Genomic DNA, 20,877 nt, shown 5'->3' with positions numbered 1-20,877 from the left:
AGTACTCAAACAGAAAACAGAACACTGACTTTTCTTTAAACTTAACACACTTTTTAACTAACTTATTGGTTTAATTTTACCACAATCAGTAATCAGCACATTACATTTAACTAAATATTTACTTACCTTTGCAACTTACAAACTGATGCATGGACATAAGTAAAGCCAGATATACTCAAATATTTATGGTTCAGCTCAAATCACATGTTTTAAACCTAAGAACAGAAGAACTTTGGATTTTTAATTCCCGAATGCTTAAAAAAAATGAGTACTGCCAAAAAGCTACATACTAGATGAAATTTTTACACAAACAATAATATAACAAGCTCTTAATACACAACATATTGTTTTCATATTTCATTTAAAGGTTAGATTGATATCTTATCAGAATAGCAGGACCAGAGACATTTTTTTCAATCACAACTGATGGTAATGGCGGATCTTGTATCTGATCGTAGTGGTGGACCATGATTAACGTGGCAGCTGATGGTGGATCATGATGGCGGCAGCGGATCATGATGATGGACTATAATGTTGGATCCTGATCGTTGTGGCTGCTGATTGTGGATTATGACTACAACAAGACTGCTTGATATGCAATATGTCTTCTCAGATATTCTACCATTACTGACAATAATTCCTCAATTAATTTACCTTCCACTATGCTACAAACTGTTTACTCTAACCAATGCTGTAATTACTCTTATTTTTTCTTACGTCTCCATTACACATGGCATCCATTGCACTTCTGTCCATCCTGGTAGAGGGATCCCTCACATGTGGCTCTCTATGAGGTTTCTACGTTATTTTTTAACCCTGTTAAAATGTTTTTGTTGGAAGTTTTTCCTTACTCTTGTTGAGGGTTAAGGGCAGAGGATGTCATACCATGTTAAACCCTTATGAGAAAAATTGTGATTTGTGAATATGGGCTATACAAATAAAATTTTATGGATTGGTTGATTGATTGACAACTTGGTTTTTTCCTCTTTCTTCTCCGGGTAATAATCTGAAGATCCCTTAGATTCATCTGGTGTCCCTGCCTGTAAGACTCTAAGTTAAATTAACTCCAGCTGCAGCTCCTACAACAGCAAAATATTACTTATACACTGCAATATTAATCATCAAATGTCATTGTCATGAGGTTACCCCATGCCCTGTAAGATATAAGGTGGCAAACACTTAATATACACCATTATTTGCAGCACATCAGTAGCATTAGCATGCCTGTATCATTAGGCAGCATGGTAGCTTGTTAAGCTAGTACTCACAAACCATTTAATCTTCCTAAACTGTACTGATACACAGAGTCCACAACCAATAGTCAGAAATAACCTCAACGACACACAGCTTTATTTCACAAACATTCATTGTTATTAAAGGTTTTGGGTACATATGTTTGTGATGTTATATCCACCCTCCCTCACCTTCATGCAGGGTCCTGGTTTCACTGGCAAACAGGAAGTGGGAGATTCCAACTCCATTTATGGAGAGGGGAATCTGGAGTGTACCACATAAAAGCCAGTCCAGAGGGGTGTTTTGAATGATATCACGGAAATGCTCTTTTAAATGCACATCTAATATAATAGTGTGGTATTTCTGTGACAGGCTAGGTCGGGTGAAATGCTGATGGGTATATATATATATTTTTCAATGTCGTATCTGATAGAGATTTGTTAATTGATGTTTGTCTCTATGGTTTGTCTGGTAGGAGGGGCTTCCACTATAAAGGCAGTGGGTAGATGCTCCTCAAGGGGTAGTTAAGCTTGGGCCTGGAGGACGTGTGGATGAGAGCCCATGAGAGAGTGGCTTAGTAACAAGTATTTGACTTCAGTTTGAAGAGTTTTGATTATTTGTTTAGTATCCTTTAAATTTTTTTTTCAACTATGTACATTCTCACATTGTACCTGCATGGGACTGGTAACTAAAATAAATTTATGCACCAGGTGAAGATCTCGCATCATGTCTCCTTCTTCCACCATGGGGCACAATATTATGTCATATAGAATAATCAGTCATAGGGACCAAATCAGAAGAAGAAGAATGCCTTTATTGTCATTGAACAGGGTGTACAATGAAATTATAGAAAAGGAAATTATAGATCAGTACCATATCCCCATACTCTGCGGGGAAAAAACCTTTAAAAAGCGTATTTTCTGCTAACATTTATGTTCTTCCTACTCAGGAAGGATTTTTCATACAGGACTTAACTTAATGAAATGTATCTTTACATTATATATAGTGGATTTTCTCACTACTATGATTTGAATACTTTGTCCACCACAGCATAAAAGGGAGACCCCCAACCTGTATAACAAAAATGTCTATTTGGAAAAGATAAGACTGATCATATGAAAGCATCCAAATAAGTAATAAACTCTTCTCGACAGGGACTTCAGATGTTTTACTTGGGATCTGCTCTCTAATCCATACTCGGTACAGATGATCTTATAAACTATCCCAGCCACTTTGTTGCCTCCCAGTATATGCTGTCGAAGCCTGCATCTTAAACCCTGCTAGTGTGTGCTGGACTGTCTCAGGGGCATCTAGGGTCTTATCTAAAATTGTGGACTTCTGGGCCGTGGTTTTGGTTCGAGAATGGACCAGGAGCAGGGGCCCAGAAGAGGAGCAGGCATCTTCACCGGCGTCGGAAGTAGGTAAGCACTTACATGCATGTGAATTTCTTGATTGTCTTATTAATCACCTAAGAAACAACTGACTGCCCATTACTTGGACAAGCATTTGAGTGGGGAAGAGCATCAAGGGCTAGAGGAACCCAAGGTCATACTAAAGAGTGAACAGTTTATAAAAAGACTTTGACCTCAGTATGATTCTCCATCTTTCCAGCTCTTGGCTGTTAATTTTTTTGGGGCAACTTTTCTGTTGTTCCTTTTGTTTTGATTTTAATTTACATATTTTAAACGTCCAATGTATACACTGTAAATAATTGACTGTCAAAATTACAGTAAATACGTAGCAAAAGAAGATGCCAATGAAGTATTGTAAAAATGCTGTTGTTTCTGTAAAAGAATTACAGTACATTACAGGAAACCTTTTCACAGGTTCTTGTGAAAATTTGCTGTTGTTTACTGTAATCTAGTTTACAACAGTATCTTGTATTCTATTCAAATTATAGAATTTAACTGGCAAGTTGCCGATAAATTGCTGTTAATAAAAACTAAAAGATTTTACAGTAAACATTTTTACATTAATAGCTTTGCAAATTATAGATATTGTGGAATGTCATCACTAGGATTATATATTCTATTCATGCCAACTGATCCCTTTCACTTAATGGTACAGTGTGTCGAATTTAATGATGTCTAGTGTTGAAATTGCATGTTGCAGCTGAACACCCCTCACCTCACCCTCTCCTTACGAACATGAAAAAGAACCTGTGATAAACTCCAGTCGTCATAAAAACTTAAAAGGTGTTTAATTTGTCCAGTCTGGACTAATGTAAAAAAAAGGTGGCCTCCGTAGAGAGGGTCCCCCTCAATGTAAATATAAAGTATTTATATATTAAAGGCCTTTTAAAAAAGAAAACTACAAATCATACAATTTGGATAAAATGAGGATTATTTTATATATACATTTCTGCCAAAAGATCCCTTTCACCTAAATCTTACTCACTGGATCTTTAATAACCTAAGATGACTTTCCTTTTTCTAAAAAACTACTAAGCTCAGAGTCTGAGCTACAGATGTCAGAAAAAAAAGTCACATTACAAGAAAGATTATGTCAATTTAAATATTTCAGGATAATCTTTAAACCTGTCAGCCACGAATCGCAACATAGTCAGGTAGTATTAAAACTGACCGTGTACTAGGCTTAAATAACCAATCTCAAAATAGGACCCGAGGTAGAAATCTGTTAACAGCGGAGCCTGCACCGGAAGCGACCCCACAGTGATGTCTGCAGGTAGACGCCTCTCGATCAGTCGCAGCTAAAGCCGAACGCACCCATAACGCAGCCAGAGCCAAGACACTGGCCCTTTAACGACTGGAGCGCTCCATTCATATTCATAGGGGAGAACTGGCTGGCTGACATTCAGCCGGACCAATAATACTTTAAAATACAATGAGGACGGGGGATATACTGAAGGAGACCGTAGACAGAGCCTGCGTGTGACTGTGGAAATAATCACAGCTGCTATCAAACGTAGTCAGGGTTCATCCAGCCGCACTCCGCACACCCGCTCCGCTGCCTGCGTGTCGGTGGGGAGACTGAGCGGCTGGGAGCTGCAACAAGGCAGCGAGCCTTAGGACGACACCTCCCAGGAAACAAGACCTGTGGTTCCAAAATAAAAGCCAAAGCGGGAGTCAACTCCCCTTGCGAAGCGACTGCTGTGTGTAAAATAACAAACGCCAATATGTTTTTATTATCGAGCGATGACTCTTCTATTTTACTCATTAAGATTCATGTTTAAAACTTTTTAATTTTGAAAAAAAAATTAAAGACATGATAAAAACATGTTGCTGATTATTGAATTAAAAATTATTGGATAGTTTCTTATATTTAAACTACAAACAACTAAGGACACTGTTTCAGATGGTTGCTCAAGTTTAATCAGAACAAGCCGACGTTCCCTTTTTGTTTTACATAAAAACGAACAGTGTCAGGCGTTCTTTTTATAATATGTAGCAACTTAACTGAGACTTCCCAATGTTTAACCAACACCTCTTAACATCAGATACATTTACAGTGAATCGTGGCAAACATCTGACCGTTACTGTGAAAGTAGTGACCGGAAATGCAGCCTTGTTGCCATGCGGCGTGACAGTGGGGCTGCTGGCTGGGAACAGGATGCTGACAGGCCGAGCAGACGCACCGATCCAACGGAGAAAAACCGCAGCAGCATCCTTTGTTTTCAGCAGCGGCATATCCAGGTAAGGTCGCCGAACCAACTCAGCTGTGATGCCAGAGAGGCCGCCTGTTGAACTTTTCACGGCTGGGGGCTTAGTGACGCTGTTAACGTTATGTCCGACCCGTGTTTTTCTCCGTTTTTCTGTCATGTCGGAAATATGGCTATTGTTCGGATTAGTGTGAGGCGGGCAGGAACCTTTGCCTCACCGCAATGTTTGTCTGTTGGGCTGGTTAGTGATGCTGGCAGGGGCTGTGTGCTCCTCGGTTATATAAGCAGCACTGTGCGCCCTCTGTGAGGCGGTACAGCGCTGGCCCCGGCTCAGGAACACCATATTCCGGACTGTGGGACACCCATGGCTGTGCTGCTTTTGCAGTGGGGGTTTGGCATTGCATTGCACCACCACCAGCGCGCATGCACGCATTGCACATGATCCTGTGTACATTGCGCTTTCATTCCTGAGATTCCAGCTCGTCTCTATTTGTCTTTTCATATCTTGGTGTCATTGTTAAATAACATCTTGCACGTTTTCAAGTACCCTCCTGTGTAGATGAACAGAAAGTCACACGTTGTTTTTAAAGGTCCAGTGTGTAAGATTTAGGTGAAAACGATCTATTGGCAGAAATTTAATATAAAATAACACTAGGGATGTTTTCACTAGTTTGTTTCATCTAAATTGTATGAATTGTTGTTTTCTTTCTCCTAGAATGGGCTCTTTATATTTAAATACTTTAAATTCACATCGGGAGGGGGTCCTCTCTATGGAGGCCGCCATGTTTGTTTTTTTTACAGTAGCCCAGACTTTTGAGTTTTTATGAGAACTGAAGGTATCCACAGGTTCTCTTTAATGTTTGGAAGGGGAGGGTGAGGTGTCAACACTAGATGTCACTAAATTCTACACACTGAAGCTTTAAGTGCAAGGGTTTGTAAGACAAGTCACACTAATAATGGCTAAAGAAAAGCATTATTATTACACTGCCCGAATGCAATCAATAAACACTTTAGTTAAATAACAATTATGAAGCTAGGTGGAGGCTGAAGAACATGTGTCATTTCTCAATAAAAACTATACCCATTTGAAAAGAAAGTAAGCCAAGGATACATGAACTAGTCAATACATTAACTAGAAATACACTGGAGGTGTGGAATATAATTAAGAGGTACTGTGAAGTGTGAGATGATGGATGACCTGAGAGAGATAAAGGAAGAACCTGAATTAAATAGGTATAAAAAAGATACAGCTTTTAATACTTGAGCAAGAAAAGGACTGACCGTATTTAGGCAAAAATACAACTTATCACACTCACACTTCTTCGGCTACCTACAAATGAGAAGTAACATTCACAATAGCAAGATAGGAAGGAAGAACAACGGTGAAGTATCACATCAAGTCTCAGACCTCTATGCTATCTTAGAAAGCAGTCACGTGCAACACGATACAATGGTAAAACTAAAATGGGAAGAAAAATGTAATATATGTATATATCTGAGGAAAGTTGGAAGGAAATGAATCGTATTGTACAACAACTACAATATCTCCTTACTGGAGTGAATATGCATGGAAAATATAAATATGCTGCTTTGCTACCTTAACACAGCAACCGAAATATAATAAGAAAAAAAACCCATCAAACCGCTGTAGGGAGTGTGGCGAATCCTTTGCTAATTTTAGTCGTGTGTTTTGGTCTTGCCCATCAGTATAATTATTCTGGAATAAAATCAGGGAGGAAATCAATATTATTCCAAAAGGGGTCCTCCAACTGAACCCAAATCTTGTGGTGCTATGCAAAATTAAAGACAAATACAAAACAAACATGATAAATACTTGTTAAGGATACTGCGCATATCAGCACAGATAACAAGAAATTCGCTCCAGAAAGTATGTCCCCAAACAGAGAAATGGAGATACAGTTCAGTGTTCAACAAATGTATCAAATGGAATATCTAACTCACAAAATGAGGGGGGACTAAAACCTGTTTTAAAAGAGATTGTCTAAATAGTGAGTGAATAAAAATTTGTGGAATGTGATGCTGCATGACACTTAGAGGAGCATTACCTTACCTAAAGTAAAGCATTACTTTACTTTTTGCTTTTTGTTCTCTGTCTCACATAATTTAGGTTTCAGTTGCATTTTTTTTGTACAACTGTATGTATATATGTATTAATATGTATGTCTGGGTGACACACATTTGCGTACACTGTGACATGGATGAGATGCATCTGGTGATGTGATGACAACAAATTAAAAAAAATTTTTTTAAAGTAATGAAAACAAAAAACTCACTAAAAAGGGTGTAGTCTGTAGATTATTTTTTGGCCTTTTGGCACATGTAATATCAGCTGTGTGAAGTCAAGCAGTAAAGACTGGTGCTTACAGTTTATTCTGTGTTCAGCAGGTGGAAGTATGTGTGACGATCACAGGTTACCTCCGCAAGAGCTGATGTACTGAAAGATATAAACAAATATGCTGAATGTCTTTCTAACTCATCTGTAATATTCAAGGTGATAATCTCTCACAGTGCTGTTGATAACAGTCCAGGTCAAATCTCTCGACTTCTCTCAGTGTCAGAATATATTAATTAGAGTACTGTCTGGGTTTCTCCTGCATATCTTCCTCTCTGTCTCTCTCTTGCAGACAGCCAGACACACGCACACACACAAACAGTGTCATCGGACAGTTGTAAATTCAGACTTAAAAACATTAGGCAATGTATGGAGAGCTGGAGGAGATGGCAGGGCGCTCTTGATTTGGCTTGATTTGTTTGGCAGTGAGCAGCGCATATGACAGACATAGAGAGGAGCAGTAAATTACTGACAGCGCCGGTTAAACTGTAAATGAAAACAATTTTGCGGTCCATCATGTATGAAATGTCCCAGAATGAACACTATAAGCAGACTAAGTGGAGCTGTGCATGGACCCCAGGGTGTCTTCCCCAGGCTTGGTGGCACTGTCGCCGGGCTGAGTGCACTCTGGCATTTGCAGTGGAGCTGTCCTGGGTCCTCGGGTCAGTGCCCCTGTGCCGTGTGCTCTGCCGGCAGTGGAGCTGTGCAGGGCTCCCAGGTGTGTCCCATAGTCAATGTGCTGTAAACAAAAACAATTTATACTATATATTATGTCCTCTCTCTGCCTTCCGCATCACCCCTCACCTGAATCATCTTGAGGATTTGTTGCTGATGTGAACTCATCTGAGCAGATAATCTCCCACTGTAATGTTCATGTATGAAAGGCAACCTATGGAGAAAGTCTGGTCCTAATTTTCCAGAGAGCCTCTGGATGTCATGTCTGAAAATTGCTTTATTTCTCTTGACTACAGATTTAAGATCAAACAATTTTTTCATTCCATCAACTGTGTAACCTTTACTGAATGTGTAATTGCATCCCGTGTATCATTTTATTTTCAATTTCTGTGTGTACAGACCTGTTATATAGGCATTAACCTACCTATGACAGCACAGACTTTTAATATAAGAAGACAATCGCATTCATGAATGGAATGGAACATGTCATGAATTCTCTTCTGAACTTTCTGAATAACAAGTTTAAGAAAAAACATATTTAACATGATGACTTAGGCCCCATCCCATTCACAGGAACATGAAATCTTAAGAATGCTTTGATAGAATTTTCTCAAACTATTCACTTGGACTCAATGATGAACTGATTACATTTTGGTGGTCAAAGGTCAAGTCACTGTGACCTCACAACAAATATGTTTTGCCTTCTGAATGCAATAAACCCTGAAACAACTTTAGGAAATTCTTTCACATTTGGCCCAAAAATATACTTGAGCTTGGATTTAATCTTGGTAGCCCATGGTGAAAGGTCAAGGTCACAGTGGCCTAAAAACTTGTTTTTGAGGGAGTGTCTTCAAATTTGGGGCAAACTTTGACTTTAACTCAAAGATAAACTGATTAGATGTTGGTACCTGGAGGTCAAAGGTCAAGGTCACAATTACCTCATGTTACTGTGTTTCAGTCGTCAAAAGTAAGGTAATAGTGACCTTTATATGAAAAAAACATAGGTAGAAATATGTTCACAGATACTGCACTGGTTGGAGGCATGCAAATATAGTGTGGTAATTCTAGTTTAAATTAATAATCATAAGGCATCAGTTATTTCTTCCACATACTGATACCTTACACCTTCTGTGTGTATGTGTGTGCATATGTACTGTGGCATTCTAATATATTTGTGTGTCATTGCTATCCCTGCTCTGGTTGCTTGGTGCATGATGTCACAATCTTACTTAAACCCCATTGGCTATTTCTTTCTCTCTCTTTTTATATCCTGATTTCAGATTGTGTGGCGAGCTGAAAAGAGAGTTGACGGGGCTGAGAAGAGGCAGTGAGGCTTTCATTTCCTGCCATCCTCTGCTTTTCCTAGGGCCCTGTGGAAGCACTCATCCACACCACTGTCCTCACTTCTCAGCACTCTCTTACCTCCTTTCCATTGTGTCACTGCTCTCCCTGTCTCTTTACATTCATCTTTCTGTCCATCTTGCTTGAAGAGTAGTTCCAAACCTTTGAACCACAGACTAATAGAGACCTCTCATCAAAGACCAGTGAAGAGCTGCGGACAGAAAGAGACTGTCCTTCTCATGCAATGCAGTAGAATAATGGCTCAGGCAATGAGGAGGATCAGGAGCTTCATCTCATTCTAAACTTTCTCTTCTCCACCTTGAGTCTTCATGTTTTGGGGGTCCTGCGGTTTCCCTGCCCTCTGTCAAACCCCCTGCACGTCCAGCCACCACGGCCGGCCACCCCAGTCGCCTCTTTGCCATGCCGACAGAGACACTGCCACAAGACCTGCCAGATAGCAAGGCTGCTGGCCCTGCGACGGCCTTCAATTCTGCTGTACCCCTCCGCATCCTCAACAAAGGCCCTGACTACTTCAGGAAACAGGTACTGTTACATTACCCTGGAATCTGCTACTTTCTGTGTAATAATAATAATAATTACAAACATTAAAGTTGAAAATTAGATAAACAACATTTTATATATACTGTATCATACTGGGCAATGCAAAATATGCTGCTCAAAAAAATAAAGGAAACACTTAATCATCACAGTATAACACCAAGTCAGTTAAACTTCATTTGCATCAATCTGTCCATTTAGGAAGCACAAGTGATTGTGAATCAGTTTCACCAGCTTTGGTGCAAATGAAAGTGACAACAGGTGCAATGGAGGCAAAAGCAAGACAACCCCCAAAAAGGGAATGGTTTTACAGACAGCTGCTCTCTTCTTATCCTTCCTGACGGATTCTTCCTTAGTCGTGTGTTCTGCTTGTGTCCTTGTCACTACTGGTAGCATGAGGCGGTAACTGAAGCCCAATCAGGTCTTAAGAACATGGAGGAGATAGCAGGAGACCAGCAGTTACACAAGGAGAACTGGACAAGGCTGTAGAAGGGCATTAACCCAGCAGCAGGACCATTATTTCTGCCTTTGTGCTAGGAGGAACAGGAGGAGCACTCCCAGAGCCCTACAAAATGACCTCCAGCGGGTTACTGACCAAATTTCAGAAACAGACTCCATTAGGTTGGCATGAGGGCCCGATGACCTCTGGTGGGACCTGTGCTCACAGCTTAGTACTGTGCAGCTCAATTGGCATTCGCCAGAGAACAACAGAATTGGAAGGTCCGTCTTCACAGGTGAGAGCAGGTTCACACTGAGACAGGCGTGAAAGAGTCTTGGAGAAGCTGTGGTGAACATTATGCTGCCTGTAACATCATCCAGCATGACTTGCTTGGTGGTGGGTCAGTGATGGTCTGAGGAGGCATATCCTTGGAGGGTCGCACAGACCTTCATGTCATAGCCAACCGTACCCTGACTGCTGTTGAATGAAATCCTCCGATCGACTGTCAGACCTTACTTTGGTGCAGTGGGCCCTGGGTTCCTCTTGGTTCAGGACAATGCCCAGCCTCATGTGGCCATATGGATGACGAAGGTATTGATGCTGTTGACTGGTCCTCACATTCACACAACCAGGACACTCCACAGGAGAATGCCCAGACGTTGTCTGGAGGCCATACACACTATTGAGTCACATAATGAGTTATCATGATGAAATTCACACAAGTTGGACCAGCCTGTGATTTTAATTTTTTTACTTTGATTATCAGTTTGGTTTTGAATCCAGCCCCTTAATGGGGTTGATGATTTTGGTTTCCATTGACCCTTGTTATGTCATTTGTTCTCAACAAATTATACAATGCACATCAGTAAAGAATTTCAACTTGAATAATTTGTTCATCAAGATCTGATATTTTTGAGCAGTCCCCCTATGACAAACACAGGATTTATTGAAGTCAGAGGACAAAGTTTATTCTTTCCCTCTCTGTTAATGGTTTCCATGGACCTTGTATGCTTTAGCCCTTTTGTGATTGCATTTCCACTTCTCTTATCCTGACTATGACCAACAAGTGATGGTATCCTGTCTTCAGCTATGTCCTCTACTGCCACTCAATTAACATATACGATGTGGAGTTTAATATGGAGCAGTTATATTATTACTGATACCTGATCATTTAACTTCAGATCAGTAGCAGTACTTACACTGATCCAACAGATTGGATCGGTATTTGCTGCTGAGAGCCATCGTGAAATTAATGAGAGTAGCTCCAGTAGTAAAGCTGAGTGTTCTGGTTCTGTTAGCATTGGCTCAGTGGTAAGTACTATTGTATGGCTCTGCCCTGATGCATGTTGGTTTTGCTCTGGATATGTATGGATGAATAGATAGAATATGTGTGTTTAAAAGATGGATGAGTTTTGTAATCATTAACATACACTATGCTAAATCTGTGTTTCAGGTGGAAGCTAACCCAAAGCGCCTCAGTGCTGTTGAGAGACTAGAAGCTGACAAAGCCAAGTATGTCAAGAGCCAGGAAGTTATCAATGCCAAGCAGGAGCCTATCAAACCAACCGTGCTGGCCAAGCCTACTGTCTGCCACCCACTGCTGTCCAAGAGAGGCTCTGGGATTGGTGGAGGAGGAAATGGAGGCGGGATACCTTTCAAAGCATCGAATAACAATGCAAAGTCAGACACATGTGCAACAAGCAGTGGCGGCAGCAAACGGGAGAATTTAAACCTAGAGATACTAAAAAATCTCCTAAATTCATCATCCTCCTCAGGAGCTGGACCTGAAGGACTAGGAGGTGGAGCTAAGAGTGCTGTGCTGATGAGGTCATCAGGGGAAATGGCCAAGAGTTGGATGCCAACAGGGTAAACATTGCAACCCCTTTGTATTTTGTAAATTACTAGATTCAGTCGCTGTTTTCATGTGTCAGTAAAACAGACTCAAATTGGCAGTTCTTATTTGATATGAGAGCCATTTCTGGGTTGATACAGACATTGGGCCTCATTCACCAACAGTTCTTAGTTCTTAGTTCTAAGAAATTTCTTTTTAAAACACACTTACGCAGTTTTTATGAAGATTCTAACATTCACCAATGTTATCTTATCTGGATTTGTTCTTAGGTAAGTACAGAATCCACACAGGCTCAGTTTTTTTTATACTTTTAATCATACAGTTGTATAATAAGATAAAATTACCATAATATTTTATCCTTTTGAAGAGGGGAAAACCCACACGGGATATGGTCAGCAAAAGATAACAAGTATTTAACACTAACATTTTGAATAGGAACATATCTTAGGTTTTACACGCTAGTGTTTACATATTTAATGTGTCACATTTAGTTAAAATGTTTGTCCAAGTGTAGCCTGTTAATTCTGAAAACTGAGTTTGTTTCTGTTCTGAAACGAGAGATTGCTCAAGAGATGCAAATGCACCACACAGTGCGCACCCCACCCAGGTCTGTGGACACACCCAGGTCAGTGGGTTCAGTGGGACCTAAACGCGAATATTATTCAAAACATTTTGTCTGAACCTAGCCCAGCATGTCCGGGCCCGATGGGTCCAATCAGGATCAGGTCGAGTAAACCCAGATGCTCAGTAGAGGCTTCACCTGCAGTGCTGTGTTTCACTGCGGACACCGCAGAATATAAAAACGTTCTTACAATTTACGAGTCAGGAACGGCGCAGAAGCTTTATTGTCAAGAAGCTTTATTGTCATTGCAACAAGTACAACGAAATTTTGTTCGGTAGCATCTCTTGTATTGTAGCATTAACATTACTTGTAAAATCTGGGGAGCACAGTCTTTAGGTTGGTGTGGTTTAAGTCTCCAGCCACGATGAAAAAGCCCTCTGGGTGTTTGTTCTGTTGCCTGATTTTGTTCAATCTTTCCTGACTTTTCAAATATTCCTTTCAGTTTCTGTGATTTCTGTGTGCACACAGCATTATAGTCTCATGCCCTTTTATGGGTATTGGTGGGGAATTTACCTATGCTAATTAGGAAGAACTGACACGTGCTACCAACACATTCATCAAAATAAGAACAGAGATGCGGACAAATCTGCAGTTTAAGAACATGTCATAAATCTAACAGAGTTTTCTTAGAATACTTCTTAAGAACAAATTTAAGAACATTCTTAAGAATATATTGATGAATGAGGCCCAATGAAGATATTTATCTTGGCTCTATGAAATCCGGTCAGTCGTGGATGTTTTGTTGTGTGGGGAAGTCTGGATGGATTCGAGAGCTGTGATCTAAAAGAGTAGTGGGTATTCAATTCAATTTTATTTGTCCTGTGCCAAATCACAACATACATTATCTCGAAGAACTTTACATAATATGATATGGTAACAGTGGTAGTATAAGTAGTTATGAGGTAACCCTGTGCATTATTTTGAATATGTGAAGGTTCAAGATAAAAGGCAGATGACCTCTTCATTATTACATTTATTTATTTTTCTTTTTTCTATTCCTAGGATTCCATTAACATATCGATCTACAATGACACTTAATGAGCGACCACCAGACTCAGGTCCCAGTCCAAGCACCTCACACTCTCTCCGCTCCTTCTCCCATTCCCTGAAGGTCCCCCCCATCAACAGTGGGGGGCGTCATAGTCCACTACAAGGAGGAAACCTCAACCTCAGCAGAAAAGTCCTGGATGAAAGAGGAGGCAAGGGAGTTGTTGATCGCTCTCGTTCTCCACTACCACCTCTGCTCACCTCCCACTCCTCCTCTGACCTCTTGCGACTGTGCAATGGCAAGCCACTCCGCACTGCCCGATCCAGCAGCTCCTCAGCTCCTCCCCTCCCTCCAAAACCTAACCCTGCATCCCTTCCTCCTCCCACACTTTCCTTTTCACTGCGTCCCCCTCAACCAACTCCATCTGCCTCACCCTGTGACAACACCACCCCTCAATCGCTACCGTGTGATTTTGGAGACCCTTCCAATACTTCAATCAATCCCAACCTGGAGGTAGAGCTTGGGTCCTCTGTGGCTTGTCGCTCCTCACTACACAGATCTAAATCAGACCTGTCAGACCGGTATGCCCGGGCTGGAGCTGATGTGGAACGCTTTTTTAACTACTGTGGCCTCGACCCAGAGGAGCTGGAGGCAGTCGGTCCAGAAAACTTTGCAAGAGCCAACTCAGACATTGTCAGCCTGAACTTCAGATCAGCTTCTATGATCTCCTCCGAATGCGACCGCTCACGGCAATCCTCCAATGATGGGCTGTCAGAAGGGGACGAGGGTGAGGACGAGGAGGAGGAGGCTGGGGAGCGCGTTCCATACGGAATCTCAGCTGTGGAACGAAATGCAAGAGTCATTAAGTGGCTTTATAGCATCAAACAGGCAAGAGAGACACAAAAAGTGTCACATGTTTAGGACAAGCACTACAGAAAAACTGCCCTGTGTTTCAGAATGGGTAGATGGACAAGAGTTTCTCAAAGATTTAGAGATTTTGATCTGAGAGTTGGCCTGAAAAGTCATGAAAATGAATAGATGGATTATTGAATGGATCAAATAGAAAGTCTGGCAGGTCTATCTAAACTAGGTGAGGAAATTAATGAATAGATCAAGAAACAGACTCTTATCATCCAAGGTCTAGATTAACATCAATGACATGTAGGGAAATATGAATGGATGGATAGGAACATTACGTCTGGATAAACAAATAAACAAAGGACATATATATATATATAAGCAAACAGTTTCCCTTTGGACACAGTTTAAACTGACAAAAATGTCCAAGGACACATCAAGCGAGAGTCTCACTATAAGGTATTACAGGCCTTTGTCACGGAGTACATTTTGGCTTGTCAGACAGGGGTAACGGGGTGTAGAGCGGTCATCCTCTAATCAGAGGGTTGGCACTTCGATCCCAGCCTTCCCCATTCCACATGCCAAAGTGTCCTTGGGCAAAATACTGAACCCCAAAATTGCCCCTTTTCATAGAGAAAAAGTTGCATATAGATGCACTGTATGAATGTGTGTGTGAATGGGAGAATGGCAAACTGTACTGTAAAGCGCTTTGAGTGGTCATCAAGACTAGAAAAGCGCAATATAAATACAGACAATTTACAGGTCTGACAAGCTCCCATTTAGGTGCAGGCTCGTTTCTAAATTTGTTTAAAAACACAATCATTTCCCATATCTCTTATGTGTTCCGCGAGTTAAATAGCCCTGATTCTGTGCACATTCACGGCTGTTTTCCCAGTTGGAGAAATGGGTGACCATTTAATGCATTTGAAGTGGGATTGTAAATAGAGACATCATCTAAATATAGTGGCTTCAGGAAGACCCCTTCATTTTTTTGGAATTTTTTCTCGTGTTTTGTTGATTCAGTTTTAAATGGATGAAATTTAAATTTTTTCCTGTCAGTATACTTATCCAGCTAATAATTCTTATGATAAAGTGAAAATATGTTTTTACAATTGTTTGTTACCTTCTTTAAAGCTGTCTTCAGACATGTTGGGTCCAGATTATCTCCGCAATAAGCCTTTCACACATGCGCAACGCAGCAGGGGTTCTCTCCTTAGACCCGTTAGCAACAAATCCTCTGCAGGATTCAGGTGAGGGGTTGTGCAGGAGGCAGAGGCAGGAAGTAACACAATAATTGTGCTGTGGAGAGCACATGATTTTGTTTACAGTACATGGACACCACAAACTCGCTTGACATCTTCATCGTCTCCTACGTGTATGGCTCCACGTTTTCATCCTGAGATATTTGGTTTCTTTTTGTTTTTTTCTTTTTGTTGCGTCTGTTGTGTGTTAGAAGCATCATCAGCACTCATCAGTACATCAAACTATAGGAGGGTAAAATGATGGAACAATTTGTCCCCTTCTGAATTACAAGGCAGTTGTACAGTTGTTGGACTGAGCAACAGGTATTATCTCCACTTGTGCTTTTCTTGCAATGACAAGTCAAAATGTCCACTTTGAAAAATGCCGGTCATAGTGTTAAAATCTCTTATTAAACAAACTTGGAAAAGGTCCTGCACTCTTAGAAAAACAGATTTGGAACTATATCTGTCAAAAACTAGAAGGCACTTTGGAAAGACAGTTCTGTGAAGCTACTTGATATTTGTTATAGATGAATGTTAAATGAATAATTGATCAAGTCAGTACTTATTCAGTGAGTCCCAAAGACTCACTACATTGGTAATGTATCAAGTCATTACCCATGACAATGTAAGGTGCTGAGAAACATATGAAACATGAGTGGTGGCAAGCTAGCTCTCAACAAGTTTTAACTTGTGGTAACATAGATATCATAATTACTCATTTAAGGCTTTGAAGTGTGTGGAGATTGATTGACAAAGAAAAAAGAGGACATTGACACTGAGAGGTTGAGACAGATAGACACATGATATAGAAGCTAATCTCTTAAACATCCGCACAGCATTAAGGTATTTTCGCTAAACAGGCCAATTTTATTAACAATTGTCTTATCAAGCTTTTAATTTGAAGCAATTCAAAGTTGAACTGGAGAGTTTTAGTGTCCTATGATTAGTTATGGTTATTGAGTGGCTGTTCTACACTGACAAGATATGTAGAATTCATTCACAATTTGGTCAAATGTACTACATATTGCTGACAGTGTAATGGATTAGTTAAGGCTCTAGTTTAGTGGTTCACTTGACTTGTTTGGTCCATTTAGCTTCTGGTCACCCCGTCGTAGTAGATATGTGATGAAGCATGAAATTTAAAGAAGACTGCTCTTAAATGTCAATGACCACCAGTCTCTCAAAACTCAGAGGTTTGACCCTGATCATGTGATAATTTCCCTGATTCATGTCCTACCTGAACATCACAGTCCAGTTGCAGTCTCACTCAGTCAGGCTCATGGCAAATTTAATACACTTATCAGGTTTCGGTAATCCAGATGTTTTTCTCATCTGTGAGTCCATGTTGCTCTGATGATAATGCAGGATGAGATCAGCCAAACTGTCCAATCAATGGCTCACTGGTCTGTTCATATGGCTTCATGTTTACTTCTCCTACTTCAGTTATAATAAGTCAGTAATGATTCATAGGGCACATACTAAATGAACCAAACAACAGGTGTTAAAGTGGCCTCAACAGTGAAATCTGTACACATATTATACAGTATATGCCACTATCAATATCACTTTTTATTCAATAAAATATACTTTCTACTAATCACTGAGGTTATCCAATGAATCATGGGTTTCACAAGCAGTTGAACAGCACTTCTCAATAGTAATGTTGCAGGACGCTGCAACATGTTGCAGGACGCCAAAACTCTCCTTTCAAAACAATGTCCGTAAAAGTCTGTCATAATGTAGACCACCATTCTAATACAAGCACACTGAAAGTAATACTTGTGAAGCTGTCTACTATTACTATCTAGGACGTGTTATGAACAGAAAAGGTGATTGTGGTCATGTTATATGTCAGCATTCTCTCCAAGTTTCACATACGATTTTGTGATTTCTATAATTGCTTGTCCTGTAGATCGCAAACACACAAACGTAGGCAGAGATTCTGCTGTATGTCAAAAAACACTGTAGTCTGCATTCACCATGAACACCTTGTTGATGTTAATGTTCTCAGCTCTGCTTTCTCTCTGTTTGCAATTCAGTCTCCAAAGCCAGCCACAGAATGTGTAGCTTAAAAAGCCCCTGTGTTCCTCGATAATAAAGAGAAGTGGGTTGCCAAATTTGCCTCCACTATTACCTTTGTCATCTGTATTCATAACTGCAAGTTACTGATATGCCTTAAAGTCTGAAGCCATATCGATATGAATGCAATGCAACAGTCACCATTTACCATCAGAGTATCTGTTACCCCACCACCTCCCTTCACCTCATCAACAGCAACAGCTCTGCTAGGTTTCCCTTACTTCACCTCACTATAGGTATATGGTTTGGAATTCACATGATGACTACATAGTGTGTACGAGATAGCAGGGTAAGATGAGGCACATTATACTTAAAGTGACTATGGACTTTTCTGCCAACTATCAGCTATCTTCCACAACTATCAGCCTGGCTACTGTTCTTACCAAAAAACAACTAAAATAACTGAAACTGATATCTGAAACTAGAAACATTGATCTCACTGCTGTGATAAAGGCAGTGCAAAACATCCAGTTGTATTATTAAATTATTGAAATTATATTTATTAAATGAGAGTTGTAATTCGGTATTGAAACCAAAAGTGATCAAACTCAACCATCATTTAATGAGCAATACGAAAATGCCCTTGTGATTAAAGAAAGGTTAGTAGAAGTATGGCCTTGAAATAAAACGAGAGAACATCTAACATGTTTTCTGTCATGTTGGAGTATTAAGAAATTTCACTATTATTACATACTTCTCACTAAAATCCAGTGGAAGTGAAGTGAAGCCAGCTCTCCCCCTCTCCTAGCTCTGACCTCAGGGCTGTGCCAGCATGATTGACCAACCTCGAACCTCCTGCCGGACCCCAGTAAATCCTGCTGCTTCTCACCATAAACATTAATAATAACAATATTTTACTGTTCCTGCAGTATAATCATGCTTCATGGACACTGTCTATCTGGTGTTTTTATTTAGCTTGGATTGACAGAGAGTTCTCTTCTGTTACCTGCTTTGTTTTACTTTTTTCTTGTGTGTGTACATGCTGTAAGAAAATGTATATAAAGCCATGTGTTGGATTTCAGTTTTTCTCTGTCTGAAGGTTTATGTTAAGATTCTAAAAAAAAAATCTGATGTTTGCCCTTAGTACAGTGTCAGAACAAACCAGGCAGGATTGTTTCAGAGGATATGAGACTATGTTTTTCAACATGGAAACTGCACATTTGTGCTTGATTTAAAACAAAAAAAACATTTCAAAGTTCAGTTTATTTTGCATTATTTCAATGAATCTTTTTGTTTGCCATCTTTTGTCACTGATGTGTTTATTAATTGAAGGAAAATGTGGCATAATAACAGGCTATGGCACACATAACTGACCATAACAAAGTATTTTCTGAATGGTTTCTCAAGGTTACCCATGCGTCATAAGTGCCGATCTGCTGCAGTACACATTAGCCACATAAGATCTTAGTTAATCCAGAAGCCACTGTCACAGTTTACCAGGGACTGTTTATAACAACAGTTTTTCTATGGTAAGGATCATTATGTCAGCCTGCCAGACAGCCTCTCAGCCACACGAACTCCAGATTTTAACTTGTTTCTTGAGCTTAAGAATCATATCTCATGGAATCAGGTCTTAAAGTAGTCTGTATTTGATTGCCTAAAATCTGTAACAGTCAGCACAGTCAGCACTGTTGCCATACCATTATACAAGTGGTGGCTTGTTAATATGGGGCACTGGGGCACAACTCCCTCCAACATCCTGAGGAAAAAAAAGCCTATTTAAACATAACTTAATAAGATAATAATAGTTTACTTGTACAATGCACCTGGTACTGTAAGGGCCACAATAGAAATTGTTTTCAAATTGTATTCAGTCATATCTTTCTATATATTTACTTTCTTGTGTGGGGTGCTGGCCAAATGAGAGTAAATGCGTCCTTAAACTTTTGGCAACCAGGGGACCTGAGATGGCACTTTATTTGGTTGTTGCAGATTTTTCACGGAGCACCACTCTCTGTGCCCCAGACACTTTAATTTACAACCAATTGGTATTGATTTATTATATATGATTATTTTTAATCTAATGTGATTGGTCGACTTTTAGCGCTGTCTCAGGTACATCCACCGTCGAGTTACTTCCGCTGCGAGTTGACTGGCAAAGGTATGGTGACTTAAAATGAACTGAGGCAAATTTGGGAATTTCTGTACAAAAACTCCCTTTCACAAGAAAAATAGACAAAGGAGCTTGGTCTGGATCGACCCCATTTACAAATTCAGCAGCAAGTGATGCAGACGAACTAACACCTGGGGCTTCTCTCGCTCTTGATATGATAAACAGAGTTGACTAACCAGATGAGGTGTAAGTAATGTCTTCTACAACTTCCCCTTTTTGCTTTTTTCCAAGTTGACCCAGAGGTACTGTGGACTACGACAGGGTTAAATTTTTGCGGTAGCCTTAGCATTGCTCAGTAACTTGATGAAGGCTACAGGATTGGTATATTGTGTGTTATGTTGTTTTTGTTGAGTCTGGCTTCAGTTTGTTTGTCCCCACACCAACACTGCACCCCCCCCCCCCCCCCCCATACATTCATCACCAGCCCCCTCTGCATTATATCTTGTATTGTTCCAGCCACTTATACCCAAAACATTTGCGCATGCACTTGACTTTGTCACCAGCCCACGTTGATTCAAGTTCACTTCTATTGTCACTCATTTTTATACACAATATACAGCTGAACAAAAACGTATTGGGCTGAATGGGCGTTGGTTGGTCAGCAGGAATAAAAAAAAAATTACTTTTCAGTGTTCCATGAAACGTGGAAGGATGGGATGTGGGCCAAGAAAGAACGCATTCAAATTTGGTGCATATCCACACAAAAGGGTTGATCCAGGAACTTTTTTTCCGCTTTCTTTAACATTGCATTTTTTAATATTTTCACCAATTTTCCAGGAAATAATGTATGGATTTGAAAGAAACAAATATTTAGGGGATGGATTACGCCATTTGGTTAAGCTTGATTGAATTTAATGGAATAGTTTACCCAAAAATGAAAATTCACTCGTTATCTACTCACCC

At 40.1% G+C, this 20,877-nt stretch overlaps 1 protein-coding gene across 3 annotated transcripts; it reads left to right on the top strand.

Moving 5' to 3' along the window:
* The first annotated feature begins 4,735 nt into the window (after nt 1-4,735).
* fam110b (family with sequence similarity 110 member B) lies at nt 4,736-18,880 on the top strand. Of its 3 annotated transcripts, none has more exons than XM_020111941.2 (4): nt 4,736-4,886; nt 9,546-9,764; nt 11,672-12,084; nt 13,695-18,880. In XM_020111941.2, the coding sequence occupies exons 1-4, from the start codon at nt 4,767-4,769 to the stop codon at nt 14,599-14,601; spliced, it is 1,659 nt and encodes a 552-aa protein (XP_019967500.2). In that variant the 5' UTR covers nt 4,736-4,766; the 3' UTR covers nt 14,602-18,880. The 3 variants fall into 3 exon arrangements, with proteins under 3 accessions (XP_019967500.2, XP_019967508.2, XP_069367273.1); XM_020111949.2 differs by having other exon boundaries at nt 4,745-4,886; nt 9,161-9,764; XM_069511172.1 differs by lacking the exon at nt 4,736-4,886 and adding an exon at nt 4,893-8,691 and having other exon boundaries at nt 8,726-9,764.
* Nucleotides 18,881-20,877: the final 1,997 nt, after the last annotated feature.

Source organism: Paralichthys olivaceus, chromosome 16 (genome assembly GCF_024713975.1).
Source record: "Paralichthys olivaceus isolate ysfri-2021 chromosome 16, ASM2471397v2, whole genome shotgun sequence".
Taxonomy (NCBI): Eukaryota; Metazoa; Chordata; class Actinopteri; order Pleuronectiformes; family Paralichthyidae; genus Paralichthys; species Paralichthys olivaceus.
The sequence above is the reverse complement of the archived record's forward strand: the minus strand, read 5'-3'. Positions and strand labels throughout refer to the sequence as shown.

What these genes read in the sequence shown, in the direction of transcription:
- fam110b (XM_020111941.2), top strand. Translation starts at nt 4,767, where the DNA reads ATGCGGCGTGACAGTGGGGCTGCTGGCTGGGAACAGGATGCTGACAGG. An exon ending in TTCAGCAGCGGCATATCCAG is followed by an intron (nt 4,887 to 9,545) that starts GTAAGGTCGCCG and finishes CTCCACCTTGAG; the next exon opens with TCTTCATGTTTTGGGGGTCC. An exon ending in AAGAGTTGGATGCCAACAGG is followed by an intron (nt 12,085 to 13,694) that starts GTAAACATTGCA and finishes TTCTATTCCTAG; the next exon opens with GATTCCATTAACATATCGAT.